The sequence below is a fragment of the Python bivittatus genome, unplaced genomic scaffold, assembly GCF_059951505.1.
Source record: "Python bivittatus isolate LINGU-HERP-01145 unplaced genomic scaffold, Pbiv_v1 ctg000960_np1212, whole genome shotgun sequence".
Classification (NCBI taxonomy): Eukaryota; Metazoa; Chordata; class Lepidosauria; order Squamata; family Pythonidae; genus Python; species Python bivittatus.
This window is the reverse complement of record NW_028277124.1, coordinates 14,434,421-14,455,354: the sequence shown is the minus strand read 5'-3', so window position 1 is coordinate 14,455,354 and position 20,934 is coordinate 14,434,421. Positions and strand designations below refer to the sequence as shown.

Genomic DNA, 20,934 nt, shown 5'->3' with positions numbered 1-20,934 from the left:
ACTTACTACGATTGTGAAAAGGGAGGTGTCAGGATTGAGATTTGCCTCTACTTAGGCTGAAGGTGCTTTTGGAAGATTAGTTAAAAATGGCTTTATTTTTATTACTATTTCTTGTTTAAGTTTAAACTTGGTGTTTGTAAGTTTAAAAAGTGAAAATGGAGAAAATAAGTACATTGTCATATTGTTTGTTAGGATGCAATGCATTTTTGGCAAAATATTACCCACTTCCCCCCCTTCCCTCACCAGTATCCAGTATTGTTGCCTAGTTGGGTGTGTCACTAAAAACCCCAAAACAAAACTAGAAAATGATAATGGCATTATCTAGTTAGCATGCAAGCTGCTGATATTTGAAGTCCATTAGCTGAAGGCAGATATAACAACACAAAGAAAAAAGGGAGGTAACACTGATATTTTGTGTTTGGGGATTGACTAAAACTTTTATTAGGTATATTGAATTATTTTGGCTTGACACTTTTAAAAATAAAAATAGAAGAAATAATTCAATAATTGATGATATGATGCTTCCCATTTTGATTCTTCACGCTCCCTGAGTAGTATGAATGTTTTGGAAAGAAGCAATATATGATTCTTTTCCCCCTCCACTCCTGAACCATATAGGTTTATCAATTATAGGTATTTAGTGGGCTGACAGAAACAGGTAAGCTTAGAATTTACACCATATCCAGAATTCCCTGGGTAAAAATCAGATTCACAAAAAGTCCCAAATAACTGCAACAGGCTCACCATTTGTTCCATTTTCTGGATTCTGCAGCTCTGTTGTTAAGTGTATGTGTGAAAACAGTACATGCACTAGTATTATGACAGCGAAATGGTTCTGTTAAATTTAAAGAGATAATGTCCTGATAATTTTGTGAATATAATTTGTATTAAGAATTTTGATTACAATAGTAAAAACTAAAACTAAACTTAGAGAAATTAGAATAGAATAGAAAAAGTAAAAGTGCAGGGGGAAAAAAAGAAAGAATATAATACAGGACCAGGTTATCTGAGGAGCCATCTCGCTGCCATTATATCTGCCTGCCCCACTCAGTCCGGCAGAAGGGGCATGTTGCGGACCCCACTAGTCAAGGAATTTTGGCTGGCAGGGTCTAGGAAGAGGGCCTTTTCTGCTGTGGCCCCCACCCTGTGGAACAGCTTACCACTGGAGGTACAGGCCACCCCCACTCTCCTGGCCTTCCAGAAAAGTGTGAAAACATGGCTATGCCAGATGGCCTGGCGGCCTGAGGGGGGCCTCACATTATTTGAATTGGCTGGTGGGATGATTGATACTGCCTCCCCCATCTTCTTGAACTGTATATAGTCTTTTTACATAGAATAGTTATTAGGTAATTTTAATATGGATATTCATATTTTTATTGTTTTTACTGTTGCATTTTAATTGTGAGCCACCCAGAGTAGCCCTCTGTGGGAGATGGGCGGCGTATAAATTTAATAAATAAAAATATATAAAGAAGTGACTTCCAACCATCATCACAAACAAATTTAGTAACTCTTCACCCCCTATAAGGTTACACAGAGATATCTCTTTGTCCTATATCCCATCCCTTATCTATAAGCAAATCTATAAAACATCAACTTTTCAATTCTGTGTGAGCAAAAAGCGTTGCCAGAACTTTATTTTAAATCTTATTTCTTATTTTAACCTTATCAAATAAATCAGTTTTATATTCCTTTTATTTCTAACAGTCTTAATCTTTAATCCAGTCAAATATTGTCATAGGATTTGATTTCAATTCTTTGTCTCATTGTGAAAATTTCTTCAAGGCTTCTAAGAAGCCTCTTTTGTAGATAATAAAATATTTTCCAGATCATTCTCTTGGTTTATCATTTGTATTTCCCTTTTAATTTTTAAGACTTTAGCCAGTTTCTTTTGTATGTCCAGTAAAGCGTCCTTTTCCAAATTGTTCTCTTGGCCTATCATTTGTAGTTCCACTTTTGGTATTTTTTCTCATATAACATTTGTTCCACATCTATCATTCCTTCATTAACTTCTTTTGGACATAGTCTATCCATAGAAGCTGACATTATTGCTGACACTGTTGATATTGTAGTTACTAATTTCTGGCTTCATTCTTCAAAGACCCAGTATTAACTGATAGCAAGAACAGGCTTGTATTTGTTTTCCTTCTGCTTAGAAAAATCAATATTCCAAATTTATTTGGACCCTTAATCCATTTATAACTTTCTTAGATCAAAATCTTATTTAGCTTTTTGCTGCTTATTTCAAGTTCTTTAAGTTCTTAAGCTTACAATGAATTTTTCTTTTTGTTCAGAGTTGAAGATAAACTCATCTGATGAAGACTTTTTAAACTTGTCATTCTGAAGGTCTCTAATAGCTTTAAGATGGTTCATAGACAATTTCTGAAAGTGATTAGAAAATGAGGCTTGCAAACTTAGTGTCCTTTAAAAGGCTGTGCCGCAGTTGCAAGCAAGATGGCTGATCCCTTTGTATCCCTGTGCTCAAATTCGTGTAAAACTGCTGTTCTGCGGTCTCCTTGCAAGGAGCAGCTGTCCAGAGCACATGTGGGTGATCTCCCATCCTCTCCTTATCTGGGGAGGTTCCGAGGAGCCAGTCTACTCCCTGATTCCTTGGTCTTTGCTGTAGTCATCAGCTCCACTTTTATGGAGATGTCTTCAGTTCACCATACCTCCCCAAGAAGTCCGATAATTGTGAACTTAAATGATCCTTAAAGATGAGATTTAACTCCTGGTGCATTCATGGATGCAGCCTTGTCATTTTCTCAGCCACAGTGTACAACTAGCCTGCTATTGCCACTTTGTGAAATTTTTTACTTTCCAGTTTGGCCAACAGCCCTGTGATTCCTTGGTGGTTTCCATCCAAGTATCAGCCAGGTTCCACCCTACTTAGCTTTGTTGGTCTGCCTTGATCAGCTAAATGCTGCTATTTCCTCTAGGGAGTTTTCCCACAAATCAGCTTTCCTTGAATGCTGATGCACTTTCTCCTATGGGTGTTCCTATCAGTGCAAGAAGTGCATTTTTCTGCTACTGTCCTGAACCTGTTTGTTTTCCTATTGGTAATGAAAACTTTAGAGTGAGTCAGCTTTAATTATGCAAATATATGTGCATACATGTATATATGCACAAGTTTGTAGTTCCAGTTAGCAGTGTTTCATATGCAGTGAGAAAGCAGTTGATTTTTTCTAATTTATCTGCTTTGCCTTTGAAATTCATAGTCAGCGTAGGTGGCCTGTATTGTAGCCAGCATTGGCTGATGGAAGCACTTTGCATCTGTGCCACAGGTCCTAAACTAGTTACCAGTAGGCTTTAGGTGCAATTTAAAGTGCTGGTTTTAACTTTAGAGCCTTTTATGGCTTAGCATCAAGTTATTGTCAGGACCGTTTTCTCCCATCAGACTCACCCCAACCAATTCAGTCTAGCTGGGAAAAACTGCTGGTGGTTATCCACTTTAGGGAGACGAAGGGGCCTGATGGTCTAAAGCAGTGCCTAATAAGCAGCACCAACCTTCTGAAATGGCCTCCCAGTGAAATTTAGATGTGATCCCAGTTTGACTGCCTTCCAGAAGGAACTGAAAATGCAGCTCTTCCAGAGGGATGTTGCTGTGGAGATTATGTATTGATGGCTGCTGGATTACTGTACTGGGGTGGAGGTTTTTGCTTATGTTTTAACTGTGTTACTTATTGGTATAATTTTTGTATTGAGAACCACTGAGAATCCTCTGGGATTGCAGCAGGATATAAATATCATAAATAAAATAAACAAGGATTGTAATGTGGATTCTTCATACCTCTATACTAGCATAGTTTGTTTGACTCAGAACCAAATATTCAAGAATAACTCCTGTGTAAGTTTTGGTTGTGCTCCAGCTATATCCTAATATACCATTGGAGTGCTAGAGCAGAAAGAGCTGAATGACTGACTTTCCATTTATCTTACTAGCACTACCTCTTTGGCTTCTGCAGACTTTAAGTACATTCAGAGATCCTTATCAATCATTCTATTCCTTTGTTCTAACATCCCATAGTTTTTTCTTTAACTTCAGTATCAGGTAGAAGAAATTTTTTGCTTTGCTAAAATCTTCAGCTATCCAAAATGACCATTATCAGAACTGAGAAATAATTAAATTACTTACGAATGCATGGATCTTTGTGAAGCATTATCTGTGCTAATACATATATTCAAGAATTTTTAAAAAGTAATTCTCATAGAAAATAGTGAAGCAGGAATTTCAGTTATCTATTTTGTTTTTCAATTATTGTTAGCAAGTAATAAAAACTGTATTTGCATTTGACTTTTAAAAATTACTTTAGAGTATAACCTTTTATTTAATTTCCCATATGGCTGAAAAAAGTTGAAGCAGTTATGCATAATGGCAGTTTATCTGCCTTATCAAAAGAAAGATAGATCTGATACTATGGAGAACAAGAAAAGAAGGCATTCGTTTCTCTAGACTTAGTTTTATGATTGCATTGGTATTCCTTGAAATAATATGCTGCCAGTTCATTTATATTAACTTTGGACATTTGTAATTGCCAAGGTAACATAGTTTAATACCATCATCATCCATTAGACCTTCATCTAACTCCAAGACAGAATATACAGAGTTTTGTTCAAAGATGGCCAGTAATAGAAGAATGATAGATGTGATAAGAAGTCAGGTAAATTAAGAACAAATTGCTGGGACAAATCAATACTGTCATGGACAAGGTGGAGGTCAGGAGCTTCATTAGATAGATGAAGATCAAAGACAAGTACGAAATTGAAATGAAGCAGAAAGGTGAATTCCAAGAAAGCACTAGATATTTGGAGGAACCAGAAGCAAATGCAACTCCAAACTATGCAAGAATCACAACCTGCAGCATGAAGAATCTTCACAATTAAGACAAATAAGATGCTTACAAAGTCAGATATGCTTGTAAGCTTGGAAAGTTGTCTTATAATGAACTGATCATGAAGTGCAAAGAGTAAAGGTATATTTGAGAATTGATTTTATATTTTAAATAGGCCTCTTCCAAAGTATGACTTTGTTTATCGTCTTCCTTCTTCATTATCTGTTGTGCAGTTTGGAGGGATGGTAAGATAACAGCCCCAAGCAAAATAGGAAGAACCTAGCAACAAGTAGCATTTAGACCAAAATAAGTTTGTATATCAACATATTTTAGATTTTGAATTTATACTGTAAAAATTTGGAATTATATTTAAAATTGGAGCTGTAGAGATCTGTGAAGGTTTCTCAATATCAGATGCTTTTTTCATAGATTTTGCTGGAACTCTTCCCAGAAAAATATTTGCTTTAGAAAGCTTTCCATGTGGCCACTGTTTTCTTTGAGAAAGTTCTTTGCTTGTACATGTGACAGTGTATTTTCTTGGGAAAAACTTCTATGCTATGGTGTGATATATCCTTTGCTGTTATTAATAGTGGCTGCTACCCAAAAAGGGTTTTTTTTTAGATTTACAGTAGTTATACAGTACAGTTTTTTCCTTCTTGCTCCTCATTCATACCACAAACTTTTTTCATGTATCCTCAGATTGCCATATCGCAGGGAAGTTTCTCTGTGAAAGAAAAACATGACTAAATTCCTTTAGACTTCCTGAATTTTTTGATATTTAATTGCTTTTATGAAGATATCTTAGCTTCCATGTAATCTTATAAAAGGTGTGAAATAATAAAAATCGTTTCTTTATGCTTCAATTTGTATCCATTAGCCTGCATTAATACTTCTTCTAAAAAACAGCCACTACTGTATACAACATAATTTTTCAGCAGTTTATATTTCATTTTTAGTAATGCATACAGTATTGAAAAATCTACCCTTCTGTCTAAATGGTGTTTGCTTAACTAAGGAAAACTGTTTTAGTTTTACTAAGTGATTTTACTCTTCTCCTAAGCTAAAGCCTGTCCAAAGTACTTCTACTCATTCCTCCCCTCATATTGCGTGTGTGTGATTGAGAAAGAAAGAGACAAAGGAATGCAGGGAGAAGTGAAAAAGATTCAACTTCCTGTCTATCTTTCCTCATGTCTTCTTGCATTTAAGAGCTTAGTAGGAGTCTTGATTGGCTTAAGAGACCATGGTTAATCATATCATGTGCACCTAATGAATTACATGTCTCACTAAGATTCAGAAGCATTGACAATGTTCCATCATAGCTTTGGGGGCAATTCTTTCTATTGCTTTGCATTTAATTCCTTTTATACTAATTCACCTGTTGAGTATACGAGATTTAAGATTGGGAGAAAGGAATAAAACCTAATGCCTTTGCAAACTACATAAGTATTTTTAAAGGACTTTTCTTATAATGGATTTTCTTTTTGTGTTGTAGAATTCTGAGCAACAATAAGATATCTGGTTTGAAGAATGGTTCCTTTGCTGGACTAAGCCTTCTGGAACGATTGTAAGTTTTTACAATTACATGGCTTAGTATTCTTAAAGTAAAATTCTCCTGCCTTTAATATATATTTAATTAAATTTGGTCAAACATAAGATATTCCAGCAGTAGTACTTTAGTGAGTAAGTTTCCTACTAGGCATATAACAAGTAATTAATCGCTTCAGAAAGTGATACCCAAAAGAGTTTGGGTGAATAATTCCAAAAATGTTTGGGAAAGCATGTTATACAATGCATGCTTACTTATATACAAGCCATATTTACATACAGCGGTGAGGGAAAGATTGTGAACCCTTTAGAACTATCTGCTGTCCTGTGACCTATAATTTGATCTGAGCTTCATCTAAGTCCTTTTACTAAGCAAATAGATTTTGGTTAAACAGACTGAACCAAAAACTCTGTTCTACCAGGTTTATGGAAATGTATAATGCTCCAGTTAAGACATCTCTGTGGAAAAAAGATTGTTGATGCTCATGAGATTGGAAACTATTGCCAAAGGGTTTGATATCCATCAGTCTAGTCAGGCAGATACTGTATAAATGGAGAAAGTCCAGCAGCATTTGTTATTCTTTCCAGTAGTGGTTGTCTGACAAAAGCTCAAGAGAAGGCATATGGTCCTCTGGAAAATTGCAAAGAATGTGCAGGCTACTCTTACATTGTCTGATGTCAGTGTTCATGAGACCACCTTAAGGAAAACAACAAACAAAGGGGGTATGAATGGGAAGATATCAGTGAGGAAACCATTGCCTTCCAGAATGCACATTGCCACTCATCTCATCTTTGCAAAAGACCACCTGAATAATCCAGCAGGCTGTTGGAATGGAATGGAACTTTCTGGCATTAATATGAAACATTATTTGCAGAAATCAAAACTCTCAGTTACAAGGAAAGGAATCCTATTTTGGAGCTGCTTTGCAGACTTTGGACCTAGGTGACTTGAGCTCAGAAATGGTACAGTGGATTCTGGATTCTTTTGCCAAGTTTATCTGTCGATGAGCTGAATCTTAAATTAATCTGGAGTGTGGGGTATACCAACAATCCTAAGTAAATCTAAAACAGAATGGCTGAAACAGAAAATTTCACATTTTGGAACAGCCAAGCAAAACCTTAAAGTACTTCCAAGGTGATGTATGGGATTCATCAACAGATATAATTTTTTGCAGAAGTTGCTGCTGTTGAAGGAGGTGTCACTAAAACTACACAGGATTTTCCCAACAAAGATTGGATGTTGGCTCAGTGTCTTCAATAAAGGCATGACACGATACCCAATTTTGGGTGCTCTTTGTTTAACCAGAATCTCTTTTTCTATAAATAGGACTCAGATAAAGCTCAGATCTCATTGTTGATCTCACAGCATTGCAGAATATGAGGTTCACAGACTTTCACTTACCACTATGTAGGTATGCTTTCAGTTTTAGTTTCCCATTTTCAGTGGCAAAATACAACTAAGTTGCATCTCTGCCAAAGATATCTGCTGTATTGATAGAAGCCTTTGGAATGTGCATGGGGAGACTTTAATTGCATTGATTCTTTAGTTCAAGGGTTCTTTTGAGTTCCTCTTAATTATATACTGACCCAAAGAGATGGTGCAGACATATTAATGAAGCCAAAGCAGATGGGTGGGAGAAATGATACTGCCAAATGAATAAGGTACAAGTGGACTGTCTGCAGTAGTATCTCCAGCAGGTCATCTTGATAATGAAGGTAGCTGATATAGGTTAGGAGATGTGCTAACTTACATCTGAAGTGGTCTAACATCAATATGGCTTATTGAGCCTATCTCAGTACAGGTCCAGAGGACTACCTGTATCATATCCACACAACTTCAGAACTAATAAGCATAGCAATTAAAGGGGGAGGGGGGAAGAAAATAAAAAATAGTAACTTTTTAAACTTTATTTATTTATTATTAAAATTGTATGCCGCCCATCTCCCCCAACGGGTGACTCTGGGCGGCTCACAATAACAAAAATGGAAAAAACATAATACTGCCAGTTAAGTCTCTTCTCTGTTTGGTTATTTTTTTGTTTGCTTCCACTTCTGCTGTTACAAGTAACAATTCTCAGTTTAATAATTCTAGAGGTCACCTTAGGCAGATTAAAGTTGATTAAGTTGGAAAGGTCAAAACTAGCCTAAAGCATTTGTGCCAAATACCAAGGTTCAAGGAGCTTTTCACCTTAAATAATTATTTTGAACTCATGCTGAAAGAAGCAAAAAGATAGCTGAATTAGTTGATAAATTCTAGGAAATGTATTTGTATTTTTTTTCTTTTAATTTTCAAGTCAAGTTGTAGCTTGGAGCTATGAGTTTTACTCTTGTTAGTACATACTTTGCCTTTGCAAATTTAGTTTACTGAAATGGGATGGTAGTCTGAAAATTTCAAAGGTATTGGAAGCTTGCACATTATATGATTGTTGCATTCATTTGGAATGAATAAAGAGTAAAGGTGATCTTTTATCTTGACTTTTGACCATCATCCTTTGATGATGGGTATTTAAGAAAGGTAGCAGACTATCAACAGATAACATTACTAGTAGTATTGTTCATTCAATATTTAACTATGTGTTACTAAAATTTAAAGTATGTGTTATTAACAATAAAGTTAAGAATTGATACCTGCCTTTTGGATAAGCTAAAAATAGAAGGTTATAGAGAATAATCTGCTTTAGTCTCTCTTGCTGAGATCAAAAGTCAGAACGAGCCTGGTAGGTTCTTCAATGACTTAACACATTTTATTCAAAGGCATAGGCTTTCATGAGTTGCAGATCACTTCATCAGATGCATGGAGTGGGTAGACTGATGTAGGATCTGAACTGGGATGAAAGGAAGGGAGGGAAAGACAGTTGGTTATACAGATGCAGGCTAGATATGAGACTGATTGACAGTGCCTTATAAATTTAAGAGTTATAATGTGTTAAAAACCTATTCAGCAAAGTAATAGCATTTCAACCTCCTAGGATGTTGTATTGCAGATCCAGAAGTCTTGAAAACAAGACTTTATAATAGCACCATTGAGCAAGAGATTGCTGAATTCACATAACATCAAAAGGTTTCAGGCCATTTCAAATTATCTCAACAATGCTTCTCCTGCCTCATCCCAATTAAATCATTCTAACCAGTCTTTACATCTGATGAAGTGAGCTGCAGCTCCTGGGTCCTTTTGCTGTTTAATTACAATTTGTTAGAAAAAGTGCTACCAGATGACTCTGGATTTTTTGCTGTTGGAGATTAATGTTGCTTTCTTCCTACAATGAGATCAAAGGTGTATTTGTTGTTGAGGCCAAAGGTGAAAGGTACTTAGCTGACTCAAAAACACAACCATTCCCAGTAAGGGTCATCCAAATGTCTTTTGGCACTAGAGCTTGTAATCAAAGGCTAGCTTATGACTGGAACTGTGAATCAGTTAACTTTCTGAATGGAATCATTTGGCCAGATTCTTTAACTCAGACAAAGGCCTCATATTGGCAGTAATGCCTTGACAAGCAGTTGCAAAACTCAGCATATTAATGTAGTGGAATGTTTGAATATTCTAAAGCACTGTATGAATCCTAAGTAATTATAAAGTCAGTATAATGACTTTCTCTAATATTTATGAATCTTGAATACTGGAGTTAGTGTTTTTTTTTCTTTTCTGTTTATTCACCAAGTCATAAATGGCTGTAAATGATTCTATTATGCTTTTAAGAGAAATGCCAATTTTGGCTTTTGTTTTTTCTTTTACATTCCTAGCAATTAGACTACATAAGTAGTCATTAGAATAATAGGCGGAAACAAAGTATTATGTAATTAAAGACTGTATGTGTTTTTAGGAAAGGAATCAGAACGCATATTTTAAAATTAATGCTATATTCTTACTGTATGCTGAAAATGTAGAGCATTCTCTCCTGGCTGAATGAATAAATAAAGGTCCACAGCTTTTTGGTCATTACACAGTATAGTGATTATACATATTTGCCATCCAGTTTTCTCCCTAAAGTTGTTCTTTGTTATAATTAATTGCTTTACTTATACCTGTGGATACACCCTCACATATATACCAACTTTTCTTTATGCAATACCTTTATGTATTATAGCTTTATGTAATGTAGTTTAGTAGCTTTATGTAACGTAGTTTTATACTACATTATATGATTGTGTTAACTTGATAGTTACACTCATTTGTAGCAGCTATTAAGAAGCTAAAACCTGAGACATTTTTGCATACAAGATATGTTCACTGCCAAGAGCCATGTCCCTATCTTTGAAAGGTGCTTGGGCTAATGATTCAACCATTTCCCAATTTACTTTCAGCTCAAATACAACATTTTTCTCAGAATTACAAGGATATGCACAAGTAAATAGATTAGTCCTGATTTATGACATAGATAAGAGCCATTTTTAACATAGGTTAAGGTTAGATGCTTAAACCTTTTCAAATAAGTAATCATAAGTATGTATAATATTGTGTAAAACTGTAGTTGATGAATATCAGTGTGGCATCTTGCAAATGTTAGTGATGCTGATTATCATGTCATAGCTAGTAACTGCATATTGAAAGGTTTTCATTAATTAATTGCTTGAATGCATGTTGTTTTACTTAATAGTTTGCTCAAGTGAGAATTGACTGTAATATATTTCAGGTACTACACTTATTAGTGCAAGACTTCAGTGATACAGTGGTGTGTTTTTATAGAAGTGTATAAGCAGTGCTATCGTATATTCAGATAATTGCTTTAGTATGAAATCAGTGATTATCTAAAGGGATTAGCATCTAGTTTCAGTGTAGGATTGCTTTGTGATAAGGAAGATAAGAACTTTTGACACAGAGCCACAACTATTTCCCACCTTGGGCATCTTGCATGTCCCATGTGCAGAGTTCCAGAGAAGCTTATTTTCTGCCAGGTGCCAAACAGTATCCACAGGTAGCTATGTTTGGTAATGCTGCCAGTTACTCATTTCAGTTAATAACACAGTACTCTTCATTGTTATTTTGCAGCTGTTTAGAACTCATTTCCCTACTATAAATATTTCTCATGACAGTTTCACACTCGATGGTCAGCCTTGCTCATGATCTTATCAAAAATCTTATCATTGGTCACTGTATGATACATAAAGAACCCCAAGAGATCCTAGAGTACTTGGAGTAATGGTTCAGAAAAGAAGTCTGTGGTGGCCGTCATCCTATACTTGAAAGGATATTCCTATAACATTTTAAACTTTGATTTTTAATCAATCACAACTTCATAATTATGCAGTTTCTCAGAGTTTTTATGATGTTAATCAAATACTGCCATGTTGAGATTTGGGGAAAAAGGGAATGCCAGATATGACTTGGATGACTAAGAGAATAACCACTTACCATCTAGCAACAGTTTGCTCTGCAGTAATTGATAGGTATGTGTATTCTATAGGTCTTCTCAAACTGTATAATTTTTTTCAAGGTAAGAGTAAAAAAGAATTATTCCCTATTTAAGGTCTAAATGTTGCGTTTAGCATTTAAACATGATCCGTTTCTTTGTCCCATGATATTGTTGACCTGTCACTTTTCTTAATTAAGCCTTAGCATATGACTGTATTTTAGCTAAGAGGATAAAGGTTGTTCTGGATTGTCCTATTGGAATCCTCCTTCATGTGGGAAGCTTCTCTGTAGGGAAGAATTGTATTTTTTCTTGACTTGTTCTGGATGTATCATTTAGGAACATCTTAATTATAAATGAGGCTTCAGGCAAAATTGGCTTTTTTAAAGCAGACATCAGTGAGTAACCAAGGTGAAAAGATACCACATTTGCACCATTATTTAGATAAAACACCCCTCCCCCATATAAAGTCACGATTGAGTTTGGGGGGGAAAAAAGAGTCACAAGGTTACTTTTGTTAATATATTTCTATGCATTACACTTTTCTCTTTAAACAGAGATCTTAAGAACAATCTCATAAGTGTGATAGATCCAGGAGCTTTTCTAGGACTTACATCTCTGAAAAGACTGTAAGTATTAACCCTTATTAACTTGGGCATAAATGAAATGTTACAAGAGAGAGTTGGGGTAGCTTTAAGCCGCAAGCACAACTTGTAATGGCTAGTTACCTTTACTTCAATCAAAACCATTTCCTGTTTTAGAATATTGTGTATAGACAGTGTTCTTTGGTCTCCTGCTTATGATTCCAGATTTTTCCAGAAATGTATAGAACCAGCCTTTCTTAACTGGAGTTCTGCAAGAGATTATGATTTGGGGATATTTTTTTTTTTAAACTTTGCACACAGTGCTCACAGTGTTGGGGAATTTTTTTTACATGCTGTGACTCAACTGCCAACCCGCCACTTTGCTCTTATTGTAAACATGGTAAAGCGTGGATTGCGTAAGTTAGAAATTAATTGTGAAGTTTCTGTATTTTTTTGTGATTTTTATGCAGGTATTCCCTGAAACTGAACATTATTTCAGTGGTTCCTCCAGGGTAAAAAGGTTTATAAAGGCTGATGTTAACATATTTTTAAGAAATGTTTCAACTCTCTATGTACTTAATGGAGAATAAACTTAGCTGGCATGTAGGATTCCTGTAAATCTGATTTCTTAAATGACAATATATTCATCAGTCTTTTCCATTAAGTAGAATTACTCTGGGAATGTTTCTTGAGTTGGTGCCTTACTTCTGGTTGCTGAATTGCTTTATCGGTGTTGTCTAAAGTTGTGCACCAGTAGCATCCTGCTTCAGTTATCCAGTGATTGTAATTACCAGTAATCATCTGGCATGGACAGATTCCCTCTGGAACTAATGTTATAATGCAGAGAGGATGGGGGTGGGGTGGTAAGAACAGGAAATGAGGTTGCATGAGGCTGAGTTTCACTGAAACTATACTGATTTGATAATTTTGATGAGGGTATATATTGTATATGTAACAGATTTTCATATCCTTTCCCTCTTTTAACAGAGATTTAACAAATAACCAAATAGGATGCCTGAATGCAGATATTTTTAAAGGATTAACAAATCTCATTAGACTGTAAGTGTTATTTTGATGTATTTGTTATTCATAAAAATATGCATATTTTCTTCAATTATAAACTGGTATTCAATATCATGCAGCTTGCATAGTTGTACATTATTGGGTGTTTATATTACTTTTGGACTGTGAGTATTGTAAGTCCTATAGGAAGAACTTTGGAAGGAATATTTTATAGTGAAGGCCCAGTTTAATATACCTCATAATGGGGAACAAAATGTTTAAAGCAAAATGTTTGTTAAATAAAAAGGTGGAAAAGGATGAAAAATGGTGTGAGTACATGTAAAGAGAAGCCACCTAGTTATTTTTTTTTCTGGCTTGAGAAAAAAGAGGCCCCCTCACGTGGACTGGAGAATATCTGGAGAGGCTTTCACTTTTGGAAAGTGGAAAGACAGCACCAACAAGGGCCCCTGGTCTCATCTCTCCTTTCTCCAAGCTCAAAAGGAAAAATGCAGGCAACATTACAGGATTGTCCAGGAGAAAAAAAGAATTAACTCATGTGCAGAGATTATACTTGTCCAAGCAGACTTCAGAATAAATTTACTTGTCCGTTATTTGGGGGGTAAGTTTGAATGTAAATTTGGTCGGTTGCAGTGCAAGTCAATTAAATAGGTGCCTGTTAAATTGAGGTTTCAGTGTAATTGTATTGAGGGGAATAATTTTGGGAACACAGAGCTGGGCTTGTGTGGTAGAAATTGTATGGTGGCTGATGTAGGACATAAATAACATCTCCTCCCACAGAAATGTGACCATCCCCCCCCCCCCGAGGCAGAACATTCACCTGGCTTAAAGTGGTCTCCATGGTGTGCATTTTCCTAATATTTCAAGTCCTTTTGGAGAAGTCTTGGGTGATGCTATCAAAATTCATATTAAGCAAACACCTTGGCATTACATTTAACTGCTGTTAACTTGATTAACTTTGCCAAAATATAGAATGCTGCAGAATTGATTCAGTGTGAAGCATTTATTCTATGCAGTAAAATTTAGAAAGGTTTTGAGCTCTGCTCATAATAACTTAGGGATTTCCAAATTGGAAGAATTCATTTATGAAGATCCCATCTATTTTCCAAAGTTTTTCCTCCATTACTAGTAGGAATTTTTTATTCCTTTTTTCATTAACTGCCAAGTTCTACGTACTCTGTATCTGCTTTGCATTGGTGGTTCTTATTAAATTTCTTGTTACCTGCATTGCAGTTCTTGCTCTCCCCTTCCATGTATTTTCCATGAATTAATATATGTTGGTATGCTGTTTTTTAGACTGTTATTTAATCATCAAGCACTAAATGATGTGTTCAGACATGCTGAGGTGATGGGTTGACACGGCTTGTTACAGCTGTAGTACAAAATATCTAATCTTATTAACTGTTGGGAGGGGACTGTGGAGTGTACATAAATATATCTTACACGTCTTTCTGTGTTGTCAGTTTGTGGAAACATTATTACTTGATTTTTCAGTCACTTTTGCTTTAAAGTATACTGTGAGAAACAGAAAATAAATACATGCTTTGGGTTTTTGACATTATGCAGGATTTCTACTTCTCCATATTTCCTGATATGCTTATGACTCTACAGATTTTCCATAACAAAGTAAGAATAGGGTAACATAACTATTGGGAATGATCATAATGTCTCACTTCAAAGTGCCAGTTCTTAACTACCCCAAACAGCATCATATAACACTCAAGAGATAGGCATTAATGGGCTTAGGGAATCCCAAGATTTTCAGAAGTACCAAAAAAATCCTTTAGAAAGAGACCCCCAAGAGGCCAGTCAGGATTGATTATAAGTGCCATGTATGGGATACTCTTGACCCTGGAGGGGAGAGAAATCAACATGAAACTGAAATGCACATGGGTAGTGATGTGAATGGAGGGCTCTGTGTTGCAACGTTTGCAAGTACACTTGAAGATTTCTAAAACGTTTGTGTTTCCACATGTCCTAGAAATCTTTCAGGAAATTTATTTTCGTTGCTTGCCCAAGGAACCTTTGATCATCTAACTTCATTAAAAGCTCTGTAAGTACAAATGTATGAGTTATTTGGTGGGCGTAATCTAATTCTTCAGTAGATTTTGTAATCTGTTTATTAGGTTTCTTCGTGATCCCAAGACTCTTCGTGGTAATTAAGTAAAATGTGTAAATATATGAATCATTTCATATTATTTTCAATTGCCGTAACTTTGTCATAAAATATAATAAACTAAAATTCTGCAGTAATGCCCTATTTTTTTTTAAAAAAATGTGTGTTAAAAATTTTAAGTTCAGAACTCAGTTTACAGTGAAACTATATCTTGATCATGGATGTTTTAATGAAAGATACTAGATCTCAGTTATTTTAAGCTCAGTTATGTTGCTTCTTTTTAATTATTTCAGTGAATTTCAGACAGATTATCTGCTTTGTGATTGTAATATGTTATGGATGCAGCAGTGGTTACAAGAAAGAAATATAACTGTTCGTGACACCAGATGTGCATACCCAAAGTCACTGCAGGCTCAACCAATTTTGAGTGTTAAGCAAGGGCTTCTAACATGTGGTAAGAATGGTACAACCCAATGATTGTCAATTTAAAATGAATGTATTCTGAAGTTGCTGCCAGCATAAACCTTTCTCTTCCGATTTTCTTGTGATTTGGTAATTTGGCATTGATTTTTATGATGCTGCTCAGCCCCCGTGATTGGATTTTAAAAGAAGAGATCATTCTGATTTTGTTAATAGACGTTCTTTGAAAAGTAAATATATTTCTGTTCCTGAATCCCCTGGGTCTAAATTCTCTTTAACAAAAATCTAGTAAAACATATAGGTTTTTTTTTTTTTAATTCTTCACGTGCTATCTATTTTTATCTGTCTTGCCCCTTAAAAAAATATAATACATAATTAATTCACAGTATATAACAATGCTAATTCCTTTCCTTAGCCACAGAAAAGGAAGTATCTTTCACCTGCCCTTTTAAAAAAATAAGGTTTTTTACTTGGTATGTTTTGAAGTAGGTAATGTTTTGTTAAATAAATGTAAATTATTATGTTTGTGAAAAAATGACAGTTTGCATAGTCATAGTGTCAGTTTTTCTTGTCTTCGTATAATCTATTTACTTTTCTTTATATAACCACCTGTCTTGCCAAAGCAACAAAATAAATATTTCCTTAATGTTTGTAAAGAAAATACATTGAAGTCAACTGAAAGTTTAATGGCTCACTTTAGGATTCACAGTGGGTTTTTAATCCTTTTTCATGGGGCTTTTGGAACTGAGCAACTAGAATAATAGTTAAGTGCAGCACCGTACTCAGTGTTATTAGTACTTCACAGATCAATGACAAACATTTTCACCTGTAAGACAGAAATATAGCATGAATATTCATGTTGAAAGAAAAGTGTTGCTTAGAAACAACACTTTAGTAGCAAAGCCAAAATACTTATGGTCAGAAAGTTTTAAAAAATCAGGAATTGTAATCCAACCCAAAGACATGTCGTACAAGACCTCTTGAAACAGAGGGGAAGGTAGGTTCACTTAGACGAAGGAGATGAGACCCCTCCTCCTCTTCTCAGCACATGGTCTTGGGGCCATGCAGTAATCTGGGAAAAAGTCAGTCAGTCAGTCTCTCTCTCTCTCCCAGTTATCTAAATAGTGGATGGTAGGAAATACGTGTGTGTGTGTGTGTGTGTGTGTGTGTTGAGGGGAGCCATTAAAAGAACCACAATGCATGCAGATGTGTTTAACTGACAATTATCTGTGTACGTGTGGGTTTGGGTACTGAGGCCAATGTTTCTGATGTAAAACAGCGATTGCTTTACTTTGTTGTACAATCTTTGATTTTGTTAATGCTTTTAGCTTAATGGTAGTTTTTCATTTCATATTCTGTAATGTGTTTTCATATGTTCTAAAATTTATAGCTTATTTTTTTCCCCCCAATGGAAAACAGATCCCCCCTTGGAATTGCCATCTTTCTCCATGACTCCCTCTCATCGGCAGGTTGTATTTGAAGGAGACAGCCTGCCTTTCCAGTGCATGGTTTCATATATTGATCAAGACATGCAGGTTCTTTGGTATCAGGATGGGAAGATTGTGGAAACTGATGAATCCCAGGGTATTTTTGTTGAGAAGAATATGATTCATAATTGCTCTGTAATTGCAAGGTGAGAGGGATAAAGCTGGTTCTTTTATATATTCTCAGTCCATTTATTAAATGGGTAGAGACATGTATGCTATGTCTGCTTGTACAAGGGGATTTCTCACAGCATGTAATTGTGACTTAGAGAAACTCTCGTACATTTCTCTGATACACTTTATAATTATCATTCCTATTATTTACATGGACCATCTTCTAATACAAGTTGCTGAATATTTTTAAAAAGCAAAAGAACTCTTCATTCTTCATGCAAAATCTTTCATTTCCAACGTATAGAAATCTACTGGCCCACTGCATTGTGTAATCATAACAGTTTCTTTAATCTCATTTGAGCAGTGTTTTATAATGTGAAAGTTTATGCTCTGGTGATTGTGGTACCATGATTCAATGATGTTTTTTAAACAATAACTTGGAGAAGGTACTGGATGGAATAATAGTTCTTCGGTATGGAAAGAACCTACATCCTTACCCTGTAGAATGCCTGACTAATAGTTAAAGCATCTCATGCTTAGTTTTGAATGTCTTAAAATAGAAGAATTCATTGTTTCTTGCCATTAACATGATTTACCTTTCAGAAATGGTTTGATACAATTTTTAATGCTGGTCTTGCTTGTTATCACCAAAGTGCCCTGACCATCTCAAATATTCAAGCTGGATTTACTGGAAACTGGGGGTGTCATGTGCATTCCAGACGTGGGAATAATTCAAAGACTGTGGACATTGTGGTATTGAACAGCTCTGCGCAGTACTGCCCACCAGAAAGGGTTGTCAACAATAAAGGTGACTTCAGGTTGGTGATGATAGGTGTAAAGAGACTATGTTGATAGCTTTTTAGTTTGAGAGTTAACTAACTTTGTTCTCCTCCCTAATAATAAAGCATATCTTACTTATCAGGGTTCTGAACTGTGGTAATTAAAAAAAATGCAGAGCCAGTATCTTTATTTAGCAGGAAGCTGACACCAGTTCTTCAAGTTATGATAATGAGAATAAAAAGGAGAATGCTCCAGCATGCCCTTAACCTCTTATGATAATTATTTAAGGAAGTTAATACACAAATTAATACAGTGGTATTAAGGTACAAAAAGTGGCCTGAAGTGTGGGGGAAAATTTCCCATTTTATATTGGAGTATCTCTTAAATTTGTAGGCTTTATTTGTTGATTTATTTTGTATTTGGGACTTCTGATGTATATTACAGTGAAAACATTTTGTTCAACAGGGAATGTGGTAGGTTTGGCAACTGTTGTTTGTATCTAAGAAATATTAGTAGCTGTTGGGCATTGTGAACATTCATCTTGTTTCTGTATTTATTTATTTCTTCACTTCTCCCCATTCTGACCTTTTTGCTGCTGGTCACTCTAACAGCACATTACCTCTGGAAGTGCCAGCTATTACAGTTAAATGCTCTCTGTGTAAGGTAACTCCTTTTATAAACTTAATGTCTGTGGCATTCTGTAGCCGTATTATGTAAGATAATGTCTAGAAAATGATCATAGTCATTTATTTTGTTTGCTTTTTGACCATATATCCCATTCGATCCTACCCCACTGTCCTCTGGTGTGGGAACTATTTGCCCAGGATGACATCATGTATGGATATTGCCCTCATGGGGAAAATCCAGTTACATACCGTATGAAACACATGCTCTGTACTGAGTAAAAATCTATTTATTTGAACCAGAGGTTCAACAAGACAGTTGTGCACACAAGTCCACAAGCATTCTTAACCTGCAGCTAATTTACTAGCGTGCCTGCTTCTCTTCTTCCGGTGCGTAAAAAAACTTTTCAATTCATTTGTCAGAGTTGAAGAATAGCAATTGAGTAAGTCAGCATTCTTTTTTCCTCCAAAGAATAACCTTTCCATGCTCAAAATATATAACATTCACTCTCAGTTCAGTAAAACCTGCATCTGGTGTCCTGAGTAACAAATTCCAATACCCAAGGGAGATTTGTGGTTTTGGTCTTGTAACAGGAATTTCATTCCCTTGTTCCCAGAATCCTAACAGAAACTCTTGTTGAGTTTGAGAAGTGTTTTGAAAGGAATGGATGTTTTTTTGATGGGAGAGAGGACAAGATTTCAGTGGACGTGTCCTTGGTAAAGCCTTATCCTTTGCAGTAATTGTAATTGTGAATTCAGAGATTAAAAGTAAATCAAAATATTTCAAGTATGGAAAATCATACATAGCAGTGAAATCACTCCTTAAATGTGGTTGTGAATTGTTCATTTTTAGACTTGCAATTTGAATCTAAATTTGAAAGCAGATGCCAAAAGCCCACTTCTAATGTTCTCTATTAAATCAGCTTTCACTGCTTCTTAATGAATAGGATCTCATCCCCCTAGAATGCATTGAAAGGAAACATAATATTTGGAATTATCATTTTATAGATGGCTCAGTGGAGGTGGATTTACTGGAAATGTGTATTAAAGAAAGAGTTTTAGCCAGGAGTGATTTTGCACCTTTTGAGGCCATATGGAAAGCAGTGTTTGACTTGTAAAAGAAATTATTCTGAGCAGATAGCTAGGAATGCACCTAGGAACATTGCTTTTGGCTTGGGAGGAATACAGCATAGCTGGAAATTTCTTATGCTGTTCTGCTTTAATTTCAGTATGGAATGGTTCATTGAGGCAAAAAAAGAAATACACAGTAGATGTACTTCATTTTAGTTTATTTACTTGGTTTTTGTTCATTACAGTCATATCTCAACTTTTTTCCTGGAACATAGTATACTTTCTCTCCCCCCTCTCTCCCCCCCCCCCCACACACCTTGTGAGGTATATAGGGCTGAGAGATTTACTGGCCAAGATTCACCCAGGAAACTTCTGTGGTTGAAGGTGAACTGGAACTTGGGCCTCTCCAGTCCTAGTCTTAACACCTTCACAACTACATTATACAATGCACAGTTTGTAGCTTTGTTTTTGGAAGACTATCTCAGTAAGGATTTTCTCAGCAAATTTTTTTCCTACACCTGCATACTACTATCTATTTTTCATTCATTCCATTTATCTCCTGCTACAATCCAGTAAGGCTTATGACAGTTCACGAAATATGTATAACATCTGATGCATTCATGGTACATTTATATACAAATACAAGAGCCAGTTTGGAATAGTCGTCAAAAGGCATAAGGATAGAAACTGGGAGACTCTGACTTCGATTCTTGCCTTAGTCACAAAGACAGCTGGGTGACTTTGGGGCAGTTGCACTCTCTCAGCCTTAGGAAGAAGACAGTGACAAACTATTCCTGAAAATGTTGCCTAGAACATTACATGGACTTCTCTGTGTAATTGCCAGTAGTGAAGACTGATTTGAAAGGCACACAGGTGTGTGTGTATAGATATATATGCACATACTTGTATGTACATATACATTTTTTTTTTTTTTTGCATCATGGACCAACAAAGTTCATTTTCACAAAGGTAAAATGTAATGTAATATATCCAAGCTATT

General features: G+C 35.6%; 1 protein-coding gene across 1 annotated transcript in view; it reads left to right on the top strand.

Moving 5' to 3' along the window:
- Window positions 1–20,934, top strand: part of ADGRA3 (adhesion G protein-coupled receptor A3) — a 51,823-nt gene that overhangs the window by 1,498 nt on the left and 29,391 nt on the right. The window contains exons 2-8 of the mRNA XM_088131326.1: window positions 6,322–6,393; window positions 12,280–12,351; window positions 13,294–13,365; window positions 15,308–15,379; window positions 15,736–15,896; window positions 17,282–17,495; window positions 18,114–18,278. Coding sequence (XP_087987452.1) covers window positions 6,322–6,393; window positions 12,280–12,351; window positions 13,294–13,365; window positions 15,308–15,379; window positions 15,736–15,896; window positions 17,282–17,495; window positions 18,114–18,278 — 828 coding nt within the window. The remainder of the gene's footprint in view (window positions 1–6,321; window positions 6,394–12,279; window positions 12,352–13,293; window positions 13,366–15,307; window positions 15,380–15,735; window positions 15,897–17,281; window positions 17,496–18,113; window positions 18,279–20,934) is intronic.